This window comes from Pantherophis guttatus, chromosome 1, assembly GCF_059756535.1.
Source record: "Pantherophis guttatus breed Tessera chromosome 1, ASM5975653v1, whole genome shotgun sequence".
NCBI lineage: Eukaryota > Metazoa > Chordata > Lepidosauria > Squamata > Colubridae > Pantherophis > Pantherophis guttatus.
In genome coordinates this window covers 290864652-290887556 of record NC_142063.1, presented here as the reverse complement: position 1 = coordinate 290887556, position 22905 = coordinate 290864652, and the positions used below count along the sequence as shown (strand labels likewise).

Genomic DNA, 22905 nt, shown 5'->3' with positions numbered 1-22905 from the left:
TTGAAGACCAGAGACAGAGACAGAGCAATTGTTACAGGAGAGTATAGCTATTTGCATACATTTATTTATTTAATACAATTAAGATTATTAAATAATTCTGGGTGGTATGTGTGGGTGGGTGTCCATTTTCACTGGCAGAGGCACTGCAGATTGGTCCTTCATTGTTTCAAGGGCATCTCTATGGGCCAGATCTAAGCACCCCGCAGGGTCGAATCCACCCCAGGCCTTGAGTTTGACACTCCTGATCTAGAGTATATATTGTATATATTTATATCTACAGTACATCCATTTATATATATCTAACTATCTCCTACATATTCCCAGTATGTCTTAGTAACTGTCTCTTGACATATGCACATCAAGCATACTCCAATATGTTTTTCTGTCTGTGATTTTCAAGTATCTTGTATCTTACATAATTTTAAAAGAACAAATGATCTAACAAACCTTATGACCTTTTTGATATTTCAGGTGAGATTACATAAGTATGAAGAATGCAGAAAACACATGACAGATGGGGGGGGTGGGGAAGGAGATGCAAGTGTTGCTGTATTTGGTACTTCAGTGTTAATTTTTGTTTAAATTTTCAAGCAGTTAGATATTTGTACCCAAAGGAAAATAACTACTCACTGTGAACAAGGAAGCAAAAATCCTTCCACATCAGCAACAAAGTGAGTTTTGTGAAACCCTCAGCATCGTACTCTACCACTCCACTATTAAAAAAAATATATTAATGAAAAATATAATTAGAACCACAAAGCAAAAATAAGGCAGAAGGCACTGTTTCCCTCTCAAGTCAGGCACAAACAATATTGACTAATTACTCTGTTCTGGCCACTATCACCTACCATTACCTTCTTGTTTTCCTAGTTCTTATTTAGACTCCATTATACCCAATGAACTTTCCTTCTGGCAGCTTCAGTTTTTGAGCAGCAAATGTGATTAGAATTTACTACAGTACTTAATTTTTTCCTTCTATTAGTATGTCCTGAAAAAAGCTGAAATAAAGGTGAACACGTGCACACACTTTTAAAGGCAGAATTAACTACATGTTGCAACTAGAATAATTCGAAATAACAGCAGAATTAAAATGGCAAAAATAGGAAAAATTCTGGGAGGTTCTGGAGGAAATGGATTATCTAGATCTTTTTCAATGCGGGTTCAGGCTTCTGCATGGCACTGACCCAGATCTATCACACTTGTAGGTGACCTCTGGCAGGAATTGGATGGGGAACTGTTAGTGAAAATTAATTAGCTCGTTAACTAAATGGGCAAAAATCTGCTATCTTGATCCATATTGTCATCTTGCTGATCCTGTTCATCCATGTTATCCATTATCTTCCCATTTTTCTATTTCACTCGACATAGTTTTTCTAATGCATCCACCCATTTACTATGTCCAAAGTATGTGAGTTTCTGCTTGCTGATTATTGCCTCAAGGGAGTTGTCAGTTTTTATTTCATTTAAGAGCCTGACTGCTTCTGCCAGCAGTCCATTGTTTTAACTATTCTGATCTTTGTTCCCATAGAAATAGTCTTTTCCGTCATGATTTTGTTTAGGATTAATCCTCCAATTTCTTTTCCAACATACTGTCCATCTTCCATCTATTCTTGAATCCAAACCTCAAAATTACCTATCACCTTTTTCACCTATAATTTCACTAATTATACTGTTGAGACTTCCTTTGTCTTCTTAATATTTAGCATTAATCTAGAATTTTGACTATCTCTACTTTCAACTATTAATTAGACTAATAAATAAATAAACTAACAAAGGGTGCCATCTGTATTATTTATGTTTTTGTTGTTAATAATTTCCCCTTCTTTTGGCTCTTTTCTCATCAACTCTTCAGAGATGATTTTGAAGAATAGAGTGAGAAAGAAGAAATGCTAAAAATCTTTCCTTCTATAGTATGGCATAATTTATCTATTAATGTACAATAAATACAAATATTATATAACTACAGTAATATAACTCAGGACTACCAAGTTTAAATATGCATATTTAGGAAAACTCCAAGTGGCAAAAATATTTTTAGTAAATATGAATAAGAATAGACAGAAACCTATGCTTACGGTTATATTCCATTTTAAAGTGAAACATATATACGTACGTTCCAAAATGACTAAGAAATGCTGCAATATATTCCCTTCTCTTATGGTAACCCTGAATAACATATTGAACCTATAAAAGAAAAGAAGAAATAAGTGCAATTATGATAAAACTAAATTACAATACAGAATATTAATTTGGGAGAGTTTTTGCTTTACTAATAATATAACTTATACATTTTGTATAGTGAAATTGAAAGTATAATTCTGGAAAAATATATTGACATGCATCAGAGGTTGGTGTATTAAACAGAAATAATAATTACACATATTTTACATTTTAAGGATAAACATATTGATTAAACCTTTATAATATTAGATTCTGCTATTTTACATAATGGCAATATATTATCCATCTGGAATTTCATACAATATTTCATAAGTATTTTGAAGAAGCCTATGGTTTCTAAGCATTTTGTTTCATATCAAAAAGCAATTTTGTATATTTCACACCTCTGAAATTTCCTGGGCCAACATTTAAGTGTTGCAGTTAGAACATGTCTATCATGTTTTATCAGTTCATAATTTCTGCACAATATTCCTATTTATTTATCACACATTATATAGTTATCTGTCTACTAATTGGAACTCTAAACAGGGAACAGTTTTTTGTAGTTTAAAAACAGATCTGTGTACTTGCAAATTAAAACAACAACAACTAACCAATAGAGAGCCATAACAAAAACAACTCTAAAGATAGATTCCGGTATAATTATGGAAATGCATTTGGAACTTTATTTCATAAATTCATAATTTATAAGATTCTATTAAGCAAGAGCAATTTAAACAAGAATAAAAGATACTTCCAACTATTTCATAATCAGATTGATGAAAACTCTGATGCAAGTTGGACAGCTGAAATGGAGAAGGCTTTGCATGTTTTTTTCAGCTACTCCTGGATCACCTCAAAGTGACCTTTCATTAGGCAATTTCACTTTTGGTTTTGAAATTTCTGACAGAACTAACCTCAGATCATAAGGTTTACCAATTTACCAAGAATAATTGATTTTTACCCTATTCTAGGGCCCTTGTATTGTAATATCTTGGTAAAAAGTTTGTTTATTCTGGATATTACCTTGTTGGTTAACAGTTGGCATACTTGGGGAACATAATCAATGAGGCAGCCTCCACCTGGAAAAGCAGGAATGTGAAGAGCAGAAGATCCACCAAGAGCACTGGAAAAATAAGTCCATCAAGTAACATCAGATACAGCTTTGTGATTCTTTCAAAGGCGTACATTTTCCATATAAGACATAACATATCCTTATATTCAGATATGTTGCATGTAAAAAAACCATACCACATTATATATATTCTATCACATCAACGCAAAAATGTAGTATTAGACAACTGTTTCAATGTTTGAGTTAGATACAGAAACCAGACCTACATCTATACTGATTGATGAAGAAAAGACCTACATCTATACTGATTGATGAATTCAAGGGGTCTTACCACAGTCTAAAAAACCATAACCTGCATGTATTTGAAACCAGGATGAACACATTTATTGACCGTTTCTCTTTTGTAAACAGAAGGAGACAAAGATCTAAAAGATTCCTTTGCCACCTTTTAACACCAGCTTATACTAAGTTTTGGTTGATCCCTGAGCTTGGCTGTTTGCTTGCAGCCATTTAATTACCCAACTAGATAATATCATCATATCAATATCATCACAGGAATATAATTTTTATTACTGATGATGGTAACAACAATAATAATATAAATTTAATAAGTAATATATTAATATCTGTAACAATACCTCTAAAATTATCAAATATCAGCATTTGTCTATCCCAGCTCCTTGAGAAGGACTCAATAGGTAGATAAAAATGCCAAATTCAGTGTGAATATCTGCCTAACTGTGTGACATATCATAAACAATACTACAATTAATAATGTTTTTCTTGATGTCCAATACTGTTTTTTCCAACTGTTCGTTTTAAGTGGCTTCTTTTCATTGTATCATTCAAAGCAAAGCCATCATGCAACACTGAACATTTTATTCTTGTTTTTAGACTAGACTTCCAGCACATTGGCAATCTAAGCAGTCAAAGTAACAGACTAAATAGGGTAAGTGGAGACAGCTAGACTTTTCTCACTATAGCAATAAATAATCTGGAGCCACAGTTTTTTTTTTCAGTCAACAATGCTAATTGAATAATTTATGAAGAAAATATAAACATCTTTCAAAATAACATCTGAGCATATTTTGCTCCTTATTTATGAAGTTCTCACACTGGCTTTATTTTAATCTTGAAAATGGTTACAAAGCAATTTAAAATAAGATTTTTCTGGACTTCAGAGAAGAAATGGTGAACTGAAGATGGCAATGCTAAAAGCAGAGCTGACAATCTTAGTCAAGCGAAGCACTGGCAAGCAGTACTGCTCTTTGTAATTCCTCTTTAGACAAGACTTGAGATCACTCACAAGTGCTCCAGTAAACCACTCCTCGCAAGAGCAACATAGCAGTCTCAGGTAGAGTTCTAGGAAATGAGGGAAAGCCATCTTTGCTTAAAATGCAGATGGCGCCTTTATGGACACTATGTTTGCATAATTCCTTTTCTAATCAATATGATATAGGTCAGGGGTGAAATCTAACAGGTTCTGGAGAACCGGTAGCGGAAATTTTGAGCAGTTCGGAGAACCGGTAGCGGAAATTTTGAATAGTTTGGAGAACCGGTAAATACCACTACTGGCTGGCCCCAAGAGGGGGGAGGGAATGGAGATTTTGCAGTATCCTTCCCCTGGAGTGGGGTGGGAATGGAGATTTTGCAGTATCCTTTCCCTGCCACGCCCACCAAGCCACACTCACAGTAGTAAAAAATTGGGTTTCCACTACTGATACAGGTAATTTTTAACTGGTTCTTGCAATTAAACATGAAAACATATCTGTTGTGGTCCACCAGCAACCTGCGGAGCTAGCACCGGAGTCAGAGAGTGAGGAGGCTGGGAAGGACCATGGGCCAGTCCTGGAGTTTGGGGAGGGCCCAGACGAAGGCTCTGCATCAGAGGCAGAGATGGGGCCTGGGCCATCTGGGAGTGATGTGTGGACTCCGGAGTCTCCAGAGTCGGACAGCAGAGAGGCAGAGGAACAGGAGGAGCCTTCCTAGTGCATCCATAAGCAGAACTGCCAGAAGGCAGGAGCAGCTAAAGCAAAAAGGATGACTTGGGAGTAAGGCCAGGACATGATTGGCCCCTCCCATAAGGCTTAAAAGAACAGCAAAGGCTCTTCGGCTCTTTGTAGAAAAGCAACGTTGCGAAATCTGTTTTCCAGTCGGCGCCTCTTGTTTCTGAACTTTGTGGGCTTTGCCAAGAAAGGCCTTTGGCAGGGTGCCAAAGATGATAAAGGTCTGTGATAAGCCTGAAGGACTTTTTCTGAAGGACTTGTTTTGGAATTAATTTGGACTAAACTGGGAATGAAGTAATTCTCAGCTGTTATAATAAAATAGTTTTGTTTGAGAATAATTGTGTCCTGTATGACTAAGTAAGCCTAGGTCACAACAATATCACAGTTAAATAAAATATTAAAAATACAAACTCCTAGTTGTTCCAATAACCTTCAAACTAAATGCACAAGTGAACTGAACTGAACTGAAGAAGCTTCTTGGATGAGAAGCGAAACATCTTCAAGGAAAAACTAAGTCCCCTTGTCTTTTGAAAAAGCACTTTTGGGACTTGAAAAGATATATCCTCATAATCAAATGTCCCTCTATGAATCAAATGTTGATCATCTCTAATAGAGTATCTCAACTCCTGATAGCAGAATGTTACTGCATCATTCTATTGAATAATTACTCAAGGATGTGAGCACTTTTCAAGAAATATGTATTTTCCAAATTATCACTGTACTGGGCAACACAGAAGTTTTAAAAGGTCAGAATAAATCCTAAAGGAGAAAATAGATCTTTTTACAGAGAAATGAAACAAGAGAAAAAAGCAAAAACGAAATGGATTTTCAGAAAAGTTCTCTTCCAGTCACAAAAACTATATTGTAATTCTTTACAATATAGAATTACGATCTATATTGTAAAGATCGTAATTCCAGGATCCAATCTGAGTCTGTCATCGGGACCAATATTATCCTGGGACACATATATTTGCCTTCATTTATTGTAATCCCACTTTAAAATCCACTAATGCTTTAAATAAGAAAGAATTGTCTTGATATAGCTGACATGCCAGGATTAAACTCTTTGCAAACTATTGGAAACAATGACAAAGTTTGTATGTTCACAGCAAAGGAACATATAGAACAGGGGTATCAAACTGGATTTCTTTGAGGGCCAGATCAGCATTGTAGTTCTCCTCCATGGGCCGGGGGGGGGGGGAGATGGGATGGACACCTCCTGCAGCACTTTGCTAGCCAAAATGGGCTGTGGGGGGTGCATGTGACCCCCTGTGCGCCGTTTTGGCCGGCAAAGTGCTGCAGGAGGCCATCCAGGCTGAAAATGGGGTACAGGGGGGCATGTGTGGCGTCCTCCACACCTGGTTTTGGCTGCCAGAGGCACCATGGGTCAGTCCTTTGGTATTTCCAGGCCGGCCACACAGGCCAGATTTAAGCACCCCGTGGGCCGGATTTGGCCCGTGGGCCTTGAGTTTGACACCTCTGATATAGAATGGCTATCGAAGTAATCCTCATTTCTATTTTCATTATGCCTTCATAGTGAAAAAGAGTAAGAAAGATACAAAGGTGAGTGATACAGTACCCTATAGCCAATTATGCTTGTAAGTTATAGCCATACAGATCTATAGCAAAGATATTCAGGTTTGAAACTCCCACAAATTGGTATTGAAAACTTTTGTGAACAAATTAGGATATATTAAATAATTAATGCCAAGATTTAGTTTATCATATTTTAAATATAGTTTTAAATTATGAATAAAATATTTTAAATCAAAAGAAACTTAGTTTTTAAAAATATTGTATTGACATCATCATCAATATTTTTAAATTTTTAAAATACGTTTGTTAATGAAAATCGCTAATGAATCAAGGGCAGTTTGAGTACAGAAACAAGTGATATGCCACAAAAAAAAGTGCTTTCTTTCAATATAAAATTTCACTCAGCCACAAGGTTAATTAAGAAAACCCTTGGCCAACCATTCAGTCTAACTTGACCTTCTGCGCATATAATTATGGGTATAAATTGGAAGAGATTAATTTTTTGGGCTAAGGAGCTTAACCCTAGTTTTATTTATTAGTCATATTTCTATGCTGCCCACTCTCTGAGGACTCTGGGCGGCTTACACCAAAGACAGTATACTAAATAGCATATTGCCCCCAACAATCTGGGTCCTCATTTTACCCACCCCGGAAGGATGGAAGGCTGAGTCAACCTTGAGCTGGTGAGATTTGATCTGCTGATCTGCTGATCTGCTGAAGTAGCAGTCAGCTGAAGTAGCTGCAATACTGCACCCTAACCACTACGCCACCTCGGCTCATTATAAATGTATAGTTAAATGTAAAAGTGGCTACATACATATATGCGTGTAACAAGCACAGAAAGCAACTGCATTCTTAGCCACCTTCAGACAAAATTCTACTTTTTTTCTTTTCAAACACGATACAGATTTTCTAGAGATGGAGAAACAGTTGCCAAGAATGCATTTGTTTCTTTATGATCTTTCCCACAGTGCCATTTCCAAGACAGAACACAGAATGCCACCCCTCCTATGTAATAAATGCCATGCAATTTTTAATTATTATTTCTCAAGTGCCTACAGTAACTAGGCGTTGTACACAAAACAAAAAATCACAGGACCTGTACTCAGGTTTGCAGTTTAAAAGCAAAAACAAGATAGCTGCAATCAATTATTTCCACACAAGTACAAAAGAAATCTGAACAAGGTATCAGAAAAAAGGGCTGATGAAAGACCAAATGTGTGCCTGAAATTAGCTATGCCCAAGCTGCTACTTGAGTTGCTAAGCTTGTTTGTATAATATTGCGCACCTTTTGAAAAATGTTATGGCAGGGAGACAGATCTTGCAAAACTGTTTAACTCTTATCACACAGGTTATATAAAGCAGCGGTCATCAACTGGTGGTCCATGAACCACTGGTGGTCCGTGAGAAAACTTTGGTGGTACGCAGAAAAATTATTTGTATTTTTTATATTGCACTAAATCAGGGGTCTTCAAATTACGACCCCTGGGCCGGATACGTGCAATGAATGTTTGTGTTGCTGCAGAGAGTCTCCCCCTTCAAGGTCTTTTTGTGGGAGTCGGACGGGGGAGAAATTCCGACTTGGAGTCTGCTTTAGCCTCCTGGTGCGGGACTTTGGGCGAAGGCTGGAGGGAAGTGCCGCTGGTGGCGAAGAGCCAGAGGGCCTTGTTCCAGTGGGACTGCATCGTGACCTGGAACTGCCTGACCATCTCAGCCTGCTGAGCCTCCAGATGCCGGAACCTGGTCTTGAACTCCTGCAGGTCTTCCCTCTGCTTGGAAAGCCTATGCTCATAGTCGTCAGTGAGGTGCTTCTGCTGAGCCTCCTTCTTGGTCAGATCCAATTTGAACTGAGCAGCTTTTTTGCCAACTCTTTCTCGTGGTGGCTGCTTAGCTCAAACAACTGCTTCCTGTTGGGGTCATAAGGAGCCTCGGTGGGCAGGCAAGGAGTGGCTGGGAGGGGAGGGGCGAGTAGAGGCTGGCAAGGCCTCATATCTACTTGATATGAGTGACATTGAGTTGACCATGCCCAACCAGTCACATGACCACCTACCCACGCCCACCCAACCAGTCATTAGGCAGATGGATTTAAAATTATGAATTTAGTGGTCTCTGAGGTCTGAAAGGTTGGTGACTCCTGATATAGAGAGCAAGGACTCTGGGAATATTTCAGTTATACATTGTGCGCAATTTGGGGATTCTCCTGAACTCACGATTCTTACTCAAAGAGCAGGTGGCAGTCATGGTAGTCTGTGCAAGGGTCTTTGCACAGCTTTGTTATTGTGCACGTTATGCCTATGACTAGATTGGAGGGGGGGAACTATGTTCATGGTCACTCGTGCCTTAGTCACTTTTTGCTTAGATTCCTGTAGCGTGTTCTGTATGGGGCTGCCCTTGAAGAGTATCTGGAAGCTTCAACTGGTGCAAAATGCTGTGGAGCAGGGCAAGTTATCTGTGCTACTCTGCTTCACAGTGGTTGCCAGTTTCCTTCCAGGTCCAGCTGCTTTCGACCATTAAAGTCCTTCATGGCATGAGACCTTGTTACCTGAGGGAATGCCTCTCCTCATTACATCTGCTCACCCTATCAGTTCTGGCAAAGAAGGCATGCTAGTATCCCATCTGCCAGGGAATAACATCTGGTGGTCCCAGGAGACGGGCCTTCGGTTCCACGGTGCCTGACCTGTGGAATTTTCTCCCCCTGGAAGCGAGATTAGCTTCATTCCTTCCAATGTTCTCCAAGTCCCTCAAGATCTGGTTGTGTTATCAGGCCTAGGGGGCCAGGAGACAAGAGAGATTTTGTGATACTCTCTTATTCCAGTTAGTATTATTTCCTATTTTGTATCATCTTTATAGTTATTTTTTTTATTTCAGACTGTTTTATATATTTATTTTTATTAAGCACTGTATGCCACTCAGAGCGACTTTTATGTGAGATGGTTGGTTATATAAATCTAATAAAAATAAAAAAATAAAAAATAAGCTATCTTTACATTCTGAAGGAAAGCAAATAAATTTGAAGAGGTGGTGTGCAAATTGTAGCTTATTTATGCAAAAAGAAAAGAAATCATGGAAGCAGTATTTCACATTTATTTTATTTGTTTTATTTTATTTTGAATTTGTATACCGCCCTTCTCCCTGAGGACTCAGGGCGGTGAACAGCCAAGTAAAAACATCAAATACAAATATTAAAATACGGTTAAAATATACATATATAAATTTGGCCCCATTGATTAAAAACAATAAACAAAACACTTAAAAACACTTAAAAAAAATTAGGCCAGCCCGGCTTGCTGGAAAAGGAAGGTTTTAAGGGCATGGCGGAAGGCACCGAGGTCTTGGATTCTCCTTATCTCTGGAGGCAATTGATTCCAGAGGGTAGGTGCCCCCACAGAGAAGGCCCTCCCCCTGGGGGTCACCAGCCTGCACTGTTTGGCTGATGGCACCCCGAGGAGGCCCTCTCTGTGGGAGCGCACGGGTCGATGGGAGGTCGTCGGTGGCAGCAGGCGGTCTCGAAGATAGCTAGGCCCTATGCCATGAAGCGCTTTAAAGGTGATAACCAACACCTTGAAGCACACCCGGAAGACCACTGGGAGCCAGTGCAGCTCGCGCAGGAGCGGTGTTACATGGGAGCGCCAGGCTGCTCCCGTCACTACCCGCGCTGCTGCATTCTGGACCAGTTGGAGCCTCCGGGTGCTCCTCAAGGGGAGCCCCATGTAGAGAGCGTTGCAGTAGTCAAGGCGAGAGGTGACGAGGGCATGAGTGACTGTGCACAGGGAATCCCAATCAAGAAAGGGCCGCAACTGGCGGATCAGGCGTACCTGACAAAAGGTCCCCCTGGTTACAGCCGTCAGATGTTCCTCCAAGGACAGCTGCCTATCCAGGAGGACTCCCAGATTGCGAGCCCTCTCTGTGGGGGCCAACGACTCGCCCCCAATAGTCAGTGATGGAGTCAACTGACTATATCGGGATGCCGGGAGCCACAGCCACTCAGTCTTGGAAGGGTTGAGCCTGAGCCTGTTCCTCCCCATCCAGATCCGCACAGCCTCCAGGCACTGGGACATCACTTCAAGGGCATCGTTGGGGTGGCCTGGGGTGGAGATGTACAGCTGGGTGTCATCAGCGTACTGGTGGTATCTCACCCCAAAGCCACGGATGATCTCGCCCAGCGGCTTCACATAAATGTTGAACAGGAGGGGCGAGAGGACCGACCCCTGAGGCACTCCACATATAAGTGGCCTTGAGGTCGACCTCTGCCCCCCTGCCAACATGAACTGTGACCGGTCGGAGAGAAAGGAGAACCACCGTAATACGGTGCCCCCCATCCCCAACTCTTCCAACCGGTGCAGCATGATACCATGGTCGATGGTATCAAAAGCCGCTGAGAGGTCTAACAGGACCAGAACAGAGGAACAACCCCTGTCCCGAGCCCTCCAGAGATCATCAACCAACGCGACCAATGCCGTTTCCGTGCTGTGTCCAGGCCTGAAACACAACTGGAACGGATCTAGATAGGATGTTTCCTCCAAGAATTGTGGAAACTGTCGCGCGACCACACTCTCAACAACCTTCGCCAGGAAGCGAAGGTTGGAGACAGGACGATAGTTGGCCAATATTGCCGGATCCAGGGATGGCTTCTTGAGGAGAGGCCTCACCACCGCTTCTTTCAAGGCGGCGGGGAAGTGACCCTCACTCAACGAAGCGTTGATAACACCCTGGGGCCAGCCTCGTGTAACCTCCCGGGAGGCCAGTACCAACCAGGAGGGACACGGGTCCAGTAAACATGTGGCCGCACTAAGTCTCCCCAAAATCCTGTCCACATCATCCGGAGTCACAGCAACAAACTCCTCCCAGGTAACATTCTCAAGACTATTCCTCGTCACCCTGCCCTGATCTACCCAGTCAGAGTCCAAATCCCCCCGGATCTGAGCGATTTTGTCATACAGGTATTGTCCGAAATCCTCCGCCCTGCCTTCCAAGGGATCCTCCCGCGCTCCCGGATGGAGCAGGGAGCGGGTTACCCTGAACAGGGCGGCCGGATGATTCCCTGATGACGCAACAGAGGTGGAAAAGTAGTTAAACTTTGCCGTCTTTATCGCCACTAGGTAGGTCTTAATATGCGACCTTACCAGTGTTCGGTCAGATTCAGCGAGACTGGCCCTCCAACCGCTCTCTAGGCGTCTTTTCCGGCGTTTCATCTCCCTCAGCTCCTCGGTGAACCAAGGAGCCGCGAGGGATCGACACCGGGTCAGAGGCCGCAAAGGCACGACTCGATCCAAGGCCCCACCAGCCGCCCGATCCCAGACAGCTACCAGGTCCTCGGCCGAGTTGTGTGTCAGATCTTCAGGAATTGGCCCAAGCTCCGTCTGGAACCTATCAGGATCCATCAGGCGCCTGGGGCGGATCCATCTAATTGGGTCCGCCTCCCTGCGGCGGGGTGTAGCGGTTCGAAGGTCCAGACGAAGGAGTGAGTGATCTGACCATGACAAGGGTTTCATATCTATATCCCCTATAATAAGACCACTCAACCACTGGCCAGAGACAAAAATCAGGTCCAGCGTGTGTCCCCCCCGTGAGTGGGGCCATGAACTAACTGGGTCAGGTCCATGGCCGTCATGGAAGCCATGAACTCCCGAGCCATCTCTGATGTTTCACCAACGGACGGCAGATTGAAATCACCCATGACCATAAGCCTGGGTGTATCAACTGCCACCGTGGCTATCACGTCGAGTAGCTCGGGCAGGGCCGTTGCCACGCGGCAGGGAGCCAGGTACGTAAGCAGCAAGCCCATCTGAACCCCATGACCCCATCTCACAAAGAGGGACTCACATCCGGCAATCTGTGGCACAGTGGTCTCCCTCGGACCCAGACCTTTGTTAATGTAACTAATGTAACTATAGAGTTTAAACACTTACTAGAAACTATGAATCTCACTGAAAAAGCTAGCAGAGTGTAAAAGTCAATACAATATTTTCTACTTCACAGTCGTAGAATTCTCATGGTAAAGGCCTAAACTAAAAATTAAACAGAGGGTTTATAATGAAGTCATTACACTGGGAAAAGTTATACTGTGACTTGTAAGCATATGTGAATATGATAGATTAAAATTCCTATGAAAAAACACTGCATCTATCAATATTATACATTTTTATAGATCCAAAACATGTTAGGATTCATTATGTGTAGATATGATAGTAGATCACAATGGACAGCAGGGCAAAGATATGATCCTATATGGATCCACAGGCTTTTAGACCAACATAGATTTTTTTTTAAAAAAAAATTCCAGAGATAAATAAGATGAGTATAGAGAACTTAGTACTTGAAGGATAGAAATTATTTTAGCAAATATATTATCTATAAATTCAAATTCAAACATATCTAAGGCCTGAAGCCTGATGAATGTACCAATGAAACATATTTGAAATAATTGACTAGAATTAAAGAAAAAATGGCAATTAGAGATATTTTCAGAACAATACATAAAAGTGTTTTGTTAAGTATTATTAGTAATATACTTATTAAACATATTAGATATAACTTACTATCTACTTTGTTTAGATAAACATTGCTCCTTTTAAAATAAAACAAAGGAAAGAGATAAAAGGAAAATACAATTGCTGCAACCCAATGGATTAGTTAAACCCATCTAACTAGATGGTTAGTTAAACCCATCTAACTACCAAATATGTAGAAGGCATTGTGTTTCTACTAGCTTTGTGATAGTTAAAAGATAATCTAATCTTCTTAATACAGCTGGGCTCCTGCACATAACAGGAGATATATAATAAGCCCTGATTTGGAGCACAAGAAAATTACTGGTTATTCTGAGTAGACAAATAATCAAGTTTCATCAATGCCACTGAGAACTATAAGGAGATTATGGCTATTTTGCATGACTATCTATGATATTGGACACAAAGTGGACTTAACTATTTACTATGATTTTCCATTTGAAGCCAGCTTCTGAATCACTGAGAAATCTCTTGAATGAAAATGGCCACTGGTTCTTATGTCAGTGACGGATCACATACTTTTCATGAAAATCACTCCTATGAGTATTCCGTAACATCACTAAGTCAAACTGGGAAAGATTCTTGTCTAAATTGTTGCCAAACTCCTGCCAAATGATGTAAATTACACTGTGCTAGTTGAGTTATTGATCTGACTCACTTTAAGTCACTTTCCAGTGTCTTATATTTAACCTAGAAGACAGAAAAGTCAAATGTAAGCAGAAACAGGCAAAACTTTTCACCCTGAACCTAAAAATCCCACCCACTTTTGGACTATTCTCCATCAGCAAGAAAACATATTGCTCTCCTCAGCAACAGCAGAAGGAATAATTCTCCATCCCTTGGATAGAAATAAATTGGTCACTATTGTTTTTTGAATGCACAATTCCATTATAATTTTTTTTCCATTTAAGAAATTAAGCTTAAATTTGAGATTGAAATGCAGGGTATTTTTTTACAAAAAAATAACAACAGAAATGCATACATTTTCTGATAGTTTAGAAATAAATGTAATAATATATACACAAATATCAGAAATCAGAATTTGAGAACTGAATTTTAAATATATTTGTTCTCCTCTTAATTGTGTTAGAAAGGAACATAGAAATCTCCTCTAAGAAATGTCTATATCCCTGCAATGATGGGTATGTTGGCCACTTCCTGAGCATGCTTCCCTCCTCTATTCATTCTTATTCTCTTATTCTTCACTTGCTACCTAGAGTGTACCCTCTGATTCCAACTTCTCATAATGTTGCCAAATTCTGTGCAGCAGCACACAAAATCTACTGGGTAGCCAATTTGGCTTGACCCATGCCTATGTGATTTTTTCTATCCAGTTTTACATCTTTTTGCCATTATTTACGCTTTTAGTTTTTCAGATAGCTTTTTTTTTTGGCCTGTTTTTAAAGCTTTGATAGTCTCTATGTTTTTACATGATGCTGTCACAGATTCCCTCCCACCAAAAGTATTTCTATATTAAGTGAATTAGCAACAACAGGGGTATGGGTATTTCCCAGAGGTGAAATCTGGCCGGATCTATCCAGCTCGTGCGAATTGGTAGCACCAGCGTCGGGATGCGCTGCCCACCCGCTGGGACGTCATTACATCCCGTTTTTGACCCTCTGCACATGCGCAGAAGGCTCGCTCCTGTGTGCTCCCGTTCCCAAACCAGTAGCGAAGGTTAGTGAATTTTACCACTGGTATTTCCCATATGAATTAGTCAATGCTTACAATCTTTATCCAAAGCCTTTCATCAGTTGCCCTAATATTCAGAGAGCAGTGTTCAGAGTTACTACGAAAAAAATGTTTTATGGTAGGATTTACCTGATGATATCTGATGCTTTCATTATTTTCTTTCAGGCACCGTATTATGACTTTCTGACTTTCAGTCATAAGTTACTTTTTCCAGTCCTGTTGTAATTTCAAATGGTCACTAAGCAAACTGTTGTCAAGGACTACTTGTATTACAAAGTTCAAAACAATCCTTTTTGGGGGGTCCTCCGTATGCATAAAATTATATGAATTTGACAACTGTTTGGACAGCTTAAACAATTGGGATAGCCCTGAAGGTAACTTAAAAATGTTAACATGCTATCTTCAAAGTTTGAAAAAAAAATGTATGTATTTGTGTGTTGTTTCATAATGCAAGATGAAAGGACAAATCTGTTTGTACATTCACCATGAAAGAAAAGCATATGCAATGGTAAGGGAAAACCTGTATTTAAAAATCTGTACCTTGTGAACTTACATTATAATTTGTGGTTAAACTACTTTAAATATTCTTAAAACATGTATTCCAGTTCTTTGGGCTTCTAATTTTTTATAATTGACACATTTTACAGTAATATGTTCACTTTTCTTTTATCAGTTATTTTTAAGGAAACCTCTTCATAAAGCAGCTACATTGCTATTTACAAATAATGTACAGACAGAATACAAGATGATACTTCTAATTTAGAGTGATCAGTTAAAAAATAATCTATCTGAATTTATATCCACATGCTTCTTTCAAACATTTCTTCTACAGTGATTGCAGAGTTGTTTTCTGCTCAACTCCAGCTACATTTTCTCAGAACTGTATCACATTAATTTAAAAAGAAAATAATCCATTGAGATATTTTTGATTCTTCAGATTCCATCCAGGATAAGATCAGAAAGCTAAACTTCAAGTGTTAAGCCATTAAAAAAAAAATACATACAGGTACCTAGCAACTTGTTTCAATATCAGTGTCCTGTATTCTGCTTCTCACAGTTGCAAAGAATAGCAATAGCACTTAGATTTATATACCGCTTTACAATGCTCTACAGCCCTCTCTAAGCAGTTTACAGAGTCAGCATATTTCCCCCAACAATCTGGGTCCTCATTTTACATTTTACCTTCAGACGGATGGAAGGCTGAGCCAACTTTGAGCAGCTCAGAATTGAACTCCTGAATGAGCAGTGAATTAGCCTGCAGCACTGCAGTCTAACCACTGTGCCACCACGGCTCTTAGAAGATGGCTTTAGGAAACCCACAAGAATAACATGAAAGTTGCAAACCTTAATTGGTTTTGCTTTATTTTATCTACCTTTGTAGTCACAGTGACTGCCTTCAAACAGGAAGAAATCAGGGAACCATCTTTGGTAGTTGTCACTATCAGTTATCTTCCATGGATTAATTTCTTGAAGCGTTCTGAGAATCCGTGACCTGAAAGCCTATTGCACTGATAATCCAGGAGTGGCTATATAATGTCTAGAATTTCATACAGATATGATAATAGGAGCTCAGAAATAATCTTAAAGCCATATTTTTAAAAATAAAATCATTGCCCTTTTCCCTACAAAGGAAAAGACAGAGTGAGCTGAGAAATCCTGGATTTGTATGACAGCAAGCTCTCATACTGCACTGCTTAATTTTCCTCTGAAGTAAGAGAAAGATGATATTACTTCCTCAGTCATGAAGAAAAAAAAAACGTGGAAAATTAGGAATGAACTCATGCATTATATCAGGCTGTCTTTTTTTATATTCCTTTGTCAACTTAATTTATAATAAACTACCGTATTTTTTGGAGTATAAGACGTACCAGAGTATAAGACGTACCTTAGTTTTTGGGGAGGAAAATAGGAAAAAAAAATTCTGCCTACCAGGTATTCATCCGGCTAGCCTCCTTAACCTGGTCAGCTTCAGCAGATTAGTTTGCTCGCTGGTTTTGAGGTTGGGGCTCGTTGGGGCTCAAAAAACAGCTTCTAAAGCACAGCTGATCGTTGGAGGGAGCTCCAGTGACTGAAGCAGGAGAAATGCAGAAGGGGTAAGAGCAGCTGTTCCGGGTAGCCATTTTGGCCACCGCATGTCGCATTTTCAGCCTCCAAATGCATCGCATTTTTGGGCGGCAATCGGCGTTGATGTGCTTTGGTGATCCCCGCAGCCTTGAAGGGCTCTCAAACAGAACATTTGGAGGCTGAAAATGTGACGTGCGGAGCCCAAAAACACAAGCCATTGTCGGTGGAAATCTCTGCAGCCAGGAAGAGGATGCACGGAGGCCAAAGGGTGGGGACCGGCAGGTGGGCGGGGTTACATTCAGAGTATAAGACGCACCCAAATTTTCAGCCTCTTTTAGGAGGGAAACAAGTGTGTCTTATACTCCGAAAAATGCATATATTACTGACTGTATCAGTTTTTAGTAACCTGAAGTCATGAAAATTGGTTGCACAATATTTGTTACTGACTTCCACATTATAGTGCTTATGAATTGATGTAATGAGAATGCATTACTTTTATAAAAAGAAGATGAAATGTGGTATCTAGACATCATACATGGTTCCAATTCTATCCATATGTTACTTATGCCGAAGAGAAGAATTTATTGCTTGTGCTTAGCTTCAGAACAATACATACTTTTTCTAGTAACCTAAGATGGAGGGACGAGATATGTGACATATATCTGTCATGTACTAATTTGGGATCAGGGATGGAAAAAAAAAGATTTCCCCTTTCATAAGCTTGCCTGGAAAACTAAAATGACACTAGCAATTTTCTAATAAATGGCTTAGATAAGGATAAGGAGCTTTGCTGAAGGCATCTGTATAACTGGAACCAGAATTCCATAGAAGCTCTATCACACAATTCTTTATTTGCCCTTTACTGTTAAGACTGGTTGGTCTTATAAATCAGCTCTGATATAATAGCAATTTTATACAAATATAAAAGCAACAATCTTAATACTCATTACCTTACAAGTTGCCATTTTCTAGTCATGGGTTTCACATGTACTGCTGTATTGCATAAGCTCTGAAAACAAGAGGCTTTCCTTTTTCTGGGGTTTAATTATGCAATTCAGCTTGCTGATGTAATGGGAATGGTTTAGACATTCTAATTATGGTAATACAATGACTGAAGACACTGAAAGAAATTTATAGCATATGGATAAAACTAAACAATACAGCTAAGGCTGCAGGCTTCTGTCAGTTTAACTAAAATAATAATAGATAGCATAATATTTCAAACAATGATATGAATATTAAATAAACATTGGCAAATTCATAACTTCCATATAATTGCTATTAATGACATGAATACATGAATATTGCAGAATGCAATGTTCGGATTTCCATGGCAGGCGGATTCCATGACCCATTATATAAGAAACCATGAAATTCACCCATACCACAATAGGTACAACCTATGCATTCGATCCAATTCTTTGAAACCATCTTAATTTATTTGAGGAGCTACCATTTTCACTTATTTTTTTCTTCCTCAGAAGTTGCTATTAATTTTAATTCTTTCTTCATTACCTAAAGAGTTTCAGATTTGAAACGTATTTATTCTCGATCATGAGATGAAAATGATCACTCAAATAAATATAATACAATCAATTCAATTAACCATGAAGTAAACTTCTTCATGATTTGTAACAATATTTGATAAATTTCAATTTCAATTTCAATTTAATTCAATTTATATGCCGCCCCTCTCCGAAGACTCAGACTAAATAAATAAATAGTCTTGGCACTGCCATTCAACAATTATTATTGTGTGGTTACTATTATATCTTTCATTTTAATCATTATCGTAAACATTTTCCATGCCACTATAATTTACCATATTTTTCGGAGTATAAGATGCACCGGAGTATAAGACACACCTACCTTTTTGGGTTTTTTTTTTTAAAAAGTTTTTTTTTATTTTTTAGACAAACACACATACAAACATACAATGTATTTTCTTTGAACAGAGTATTTGGCTGGTTCACAAATTTAAACAGTGTTTAGTCATTTCAATTAAATTTACAATTTCTATATTTCCTTTTTGCCATATTTATTCCTCATCTATTTTTTTTAAAAAAAACCAATATTACCCTTCATCCTCATCTCTAATCTTAATCAAATTCAATTTTTCCCTTCTATTCTATATTATACCCCTTCATCTATTTTTTATCTATCCTCACATTGGTTAATTATATAATATTACAATTGTTTAATACAAATTCAACATTTTAATATAAATCAATTAGTTATATAACTATTTTTTTGTATATTAATCAATATGAACATGAATATTCCAATTATTTCCATGCAATCCAATTTCTTACAAATCAATTAATTATATTTACCAATAATAAACTAAATAATTTCCCCTCTTACGTTACTCATTTTCACATCTTAAACTCTCCAAATAACCCACATAGTTTTGCCCATATAATCCTCCAAATCACAACTTAATCATTTCTACTTTCATCACAATATATAATTAAAAATATTTCAATCATTATAATTTCCCTAATTAAATTTAAAAATGTTCTAGCTGTTATCCAAGCTACAATTTAATCCTTTTTTTACTTTCACCACCATATACCATTAAAGGTGTTTCAATTGTTACAGTTTATACTTATTCATATTTCTAAAAAAAATAAAAAAATAAAAACTTATCATTGTCTAGATTTCAAAAATACAAAGACAAATATTCCAATTATTATTCATTTAATTTTTACAATAATGATTTCCCATTATTCATATTTCTGGCCTGGCCTAAATCTTCCCCCTTTTAAATGTGGAAATTTTAAATTTGTTTTAATTATAGGGTTATGGGTAAGGCGTTTTAAATTGGGGAGCCATTTTGGATTTAATTTTGTTTTAAATGTATTTTAATGTTTATATTGTATGTTTTTTAATCTTGGCTGTTCACCGCCCCGAGTCCTTCGGGAGAGGGGGCGGTATAAAAATTTAATAAATATAAATATAATATATATATTTATTTCTTACTACTATTCATATTTCAATTCTAAATATGTATAACATTTTTCTCTTTCATTTCTTTTTCATTTTCTCCCTTCCCATTTTTATTTTTGCCTTTTTCTTTCTCCTTTTTTTCTTTTGTGTTTAAAATCTTGAACTCTCCACTTTTGCCCTAAATTTCCCATTGTTTGTACCTACCTGTTTTGGTGAAGAAAAAGAAAAGAAATCTCCCTCTGCCTCTGCCTAATTTTGCCTCGCTGCAGCAAACAGCCAACAGCCTGCTTTACTTTCAGTTTCGTTTTCAGCGTAGCTTGATTAGCACAAGGAAAAAAAAATCTTCTCCAGCAATTTAGCTCCTTGCAGCAAGCAGCAGAACCCTGCGCAAAACAGCTGAGAGCAAATCAGCTGAGAGTTGGGAGGCTAATCTAATCAACTTGTGCTAATTAGCCTATGCTGAAGCTGAAAGGAGCTGCTTTTTCTTGCTGTTTGCTTGCAAGGAGGTAACTGCTGCGAGGCACAGGCCAAAGGGTGGGGGCCAGTGGGTGGGCAGGGTTACATTCGGTGTATAAGACGCACCTAAATTTTCACCCCCTTTTTGGGGGTAAAAAGGTGCGTTTTATACTCCGAAAAATTCGGTATGTGGCCTAGCATATTTTTAAAAAGAGGACACTGGTGACTCTATAACAGCAGTCCCCAACCTTGATGGCCGGAGGAAGAGGGAATGGTTCTGTGCGAGTGTCAGGAGCGTCAGAGGTGGTATTCAGTTGGTTTGCACCGGTTTGCGCAAACCGTCGGCAGAAATTTGGCCAAGGTCGCCGAACCGGTAGCGATGGCCAGCTGGCCATGCCCCTGAACCAGTCTCCTGGTTGCTGTTCACTTGCCCCGCCCGCCATGTTCATTGCTGCCAAGTTCTTTGCGCACGTGCATCCCATTGCCTTGCAAGTCCAATGGGATGCGCGTGCGGGAAGAACATGGTGGCCACGGCAGCAGCTTTTTCCGTGACTCTCCAGCAGCAGCGGCTGACTGGGGGCCGCCAAAAACTACAGTCAGCTTGTCTTCTAGACTCTGGACCAGCTGCTGCGGAAGGTAAGCAGCCCTAACAAAGAGGTGGTGGTGGGAGAGGAAACGGGACTAGGGCTGGGGCTGCTAAAGGAGGGGAAATGGGGGCGACTGGTGAAGGGAGGGTGGGGGTAGATAGGTGGAAATTCCAAAAATTTTCCAACCTTTTCCTGTGGGTGTGGCTAGGTGGGGGGGGGTCATGTGACTGAATGGGCATGGGTGTGAGTGACGTCAAGTTGCCCATACCCACTTAGTCACATGCCCCTGACCTAGCCACACCCACTGAACTGGTAGTGAAAAAGTTTGAAACTCACCACTGAAGTGTGTGTATGAGCACATGCAGCTCCATTTCTGAAAGCTCATGCAAATGGAGCTTCACATGCAAGTGCACTCAGTCGCTGCTTGCATGACCCGGTTCTGAATGGGTCACAGCCTGGTAGTGGGTTGTGGCCTGGGGGTTGGGGACCCCTGGTCTAGAAAAACAGAGAATGATTTCTGACAAGATCAAAAGAACAGAAAATGAAAATGCAGTTTAAAAAATAAGTGTAACTCATTAATAACTCCATAAGTCTGTTGAATAACATGTAGCATGCCAGGCAACTCTATAAAATTATAAAGGCCAGCTGGAGACAGTAGAGATATGACTACAAAGTTTACTATAATAACTTCTGTGATCTCAAATAGGATGATCTCTTTGCTCTACTCTTATCTTGAAAGAATGCTAGCTAATAAACCAATTGTTTGCCAATTTTAGTAAATAAGAATATTTTTGAAAGAATTATGTCTGCATACTTTTAGGTTTCTTTAATTAGTTATGATATAGGCAAAATTATTGAAAAAATGGAAAACTAGACAATTTTATTAAGGCCATGAGTTTTTTAAATCTGTAAATAATCTGTAAAAATAAATAAATAAAATTCTTTTTGTACTATTCAATATATTATTGGTAATATAAAAAAAAGCAAGAGACCTACTTCTCATACTGCACTAAGTTCTAGCTATTTTGTCTATTATTATTTTTTTTTTGGCTTCCACTTTGATGCTTAGATTTGAGAGAATCAGTTGTTTTGGTTTACTGGAAGCAGCTTAATGCTGTTCTGACCAAGTTTTTTGAACTGAAACAGCTGTTCCAAATTTAAAAGTTTGGAATGGGCAATGCTTTGCACACTTCTGCAGAATAGTGCCTTGAAAGGCCATATCAATGTTCATTCTGGAATGAGGATGGGAAAACCTTTCTAAAATGGCAATTAATATTTTTGTTGTGACTAGGAGATGGCTTGACAGATGATTGTAAACAGGGGTTTAGCCATCTCTAAAAACTTCTGCAGGCTTTACTACTTGTCTTGCCTGAGCAAGCCCCACTCCAGGAATAGATCCAAATTATGATAGGGCAGGCCTGTACACAAAAAACTAGAAACCTGTTAGAACTCGCCTGGACTTTGCTGGGACAGGTTAAGTGCTAAGTTGTTAAAGCTGGGTGGGATGCAAGTTCTGAAAACTGTCTAACTTTGCAGACACCAACCCACAGACTGCAGGCTTTCTTCTCCTCTCTGTTTCGGCAGAGAATTGGAATGAGTCCTGACAGTGATCCAGCAAGTTTACACACCAATCTGCAATCCTGTCAGAACTCATTCCACGCTTTACTTGAACAAGTTGGCGTTGTCTCGTCCAGGCAGACTGAAAGCAAGTTCTGACTGTAATCCGGTTTTGTGTATGGAAGCCCTTCCCCCAGTTTGCATTCCCACCTTCCAATTTATTTAAATCCCTCAGTAGGATACCACTCACATTTTTGAGAATCCCTGGATTATTTTGTCTCAAGTGAAGCAATTTTCTTCTAATTATTACACAA

General features: G+C 39.2%; 1 protein-coding gene across 5 annotated transcripts in view; it reads right to left on the bottom strand.

Moving 5' to 3' along the window:
- The window catches only part of BABAM2 (BRISC and BRCA1 A complex member 2), a 145340-nt gene that overhangs the window by 44172 nt on the left and 78263 nt on the right, over positions 1-22905 (bottom strand). For all 5 annotated transcript variants that reach the window (XM_034427994.2, XM_087883113.1, XM_087883112.1 and 2 more), the window contains exons 8-10: positions 3187-3286; positions 2114-2184; positions 631-713 (exon numbers count right to left, since the gene is read on the bottom strand). In XM_034427994.2, coding sequence (XP_034283885.1) covers positions 631-713; positions 2114-2184; positions 3187-3286 — 254 coding nt within the window. The remainder of the gene's footprint in view (positions 1-630; positions 714-2113; positions 2185-3186; positions 3287-22905) is intronic.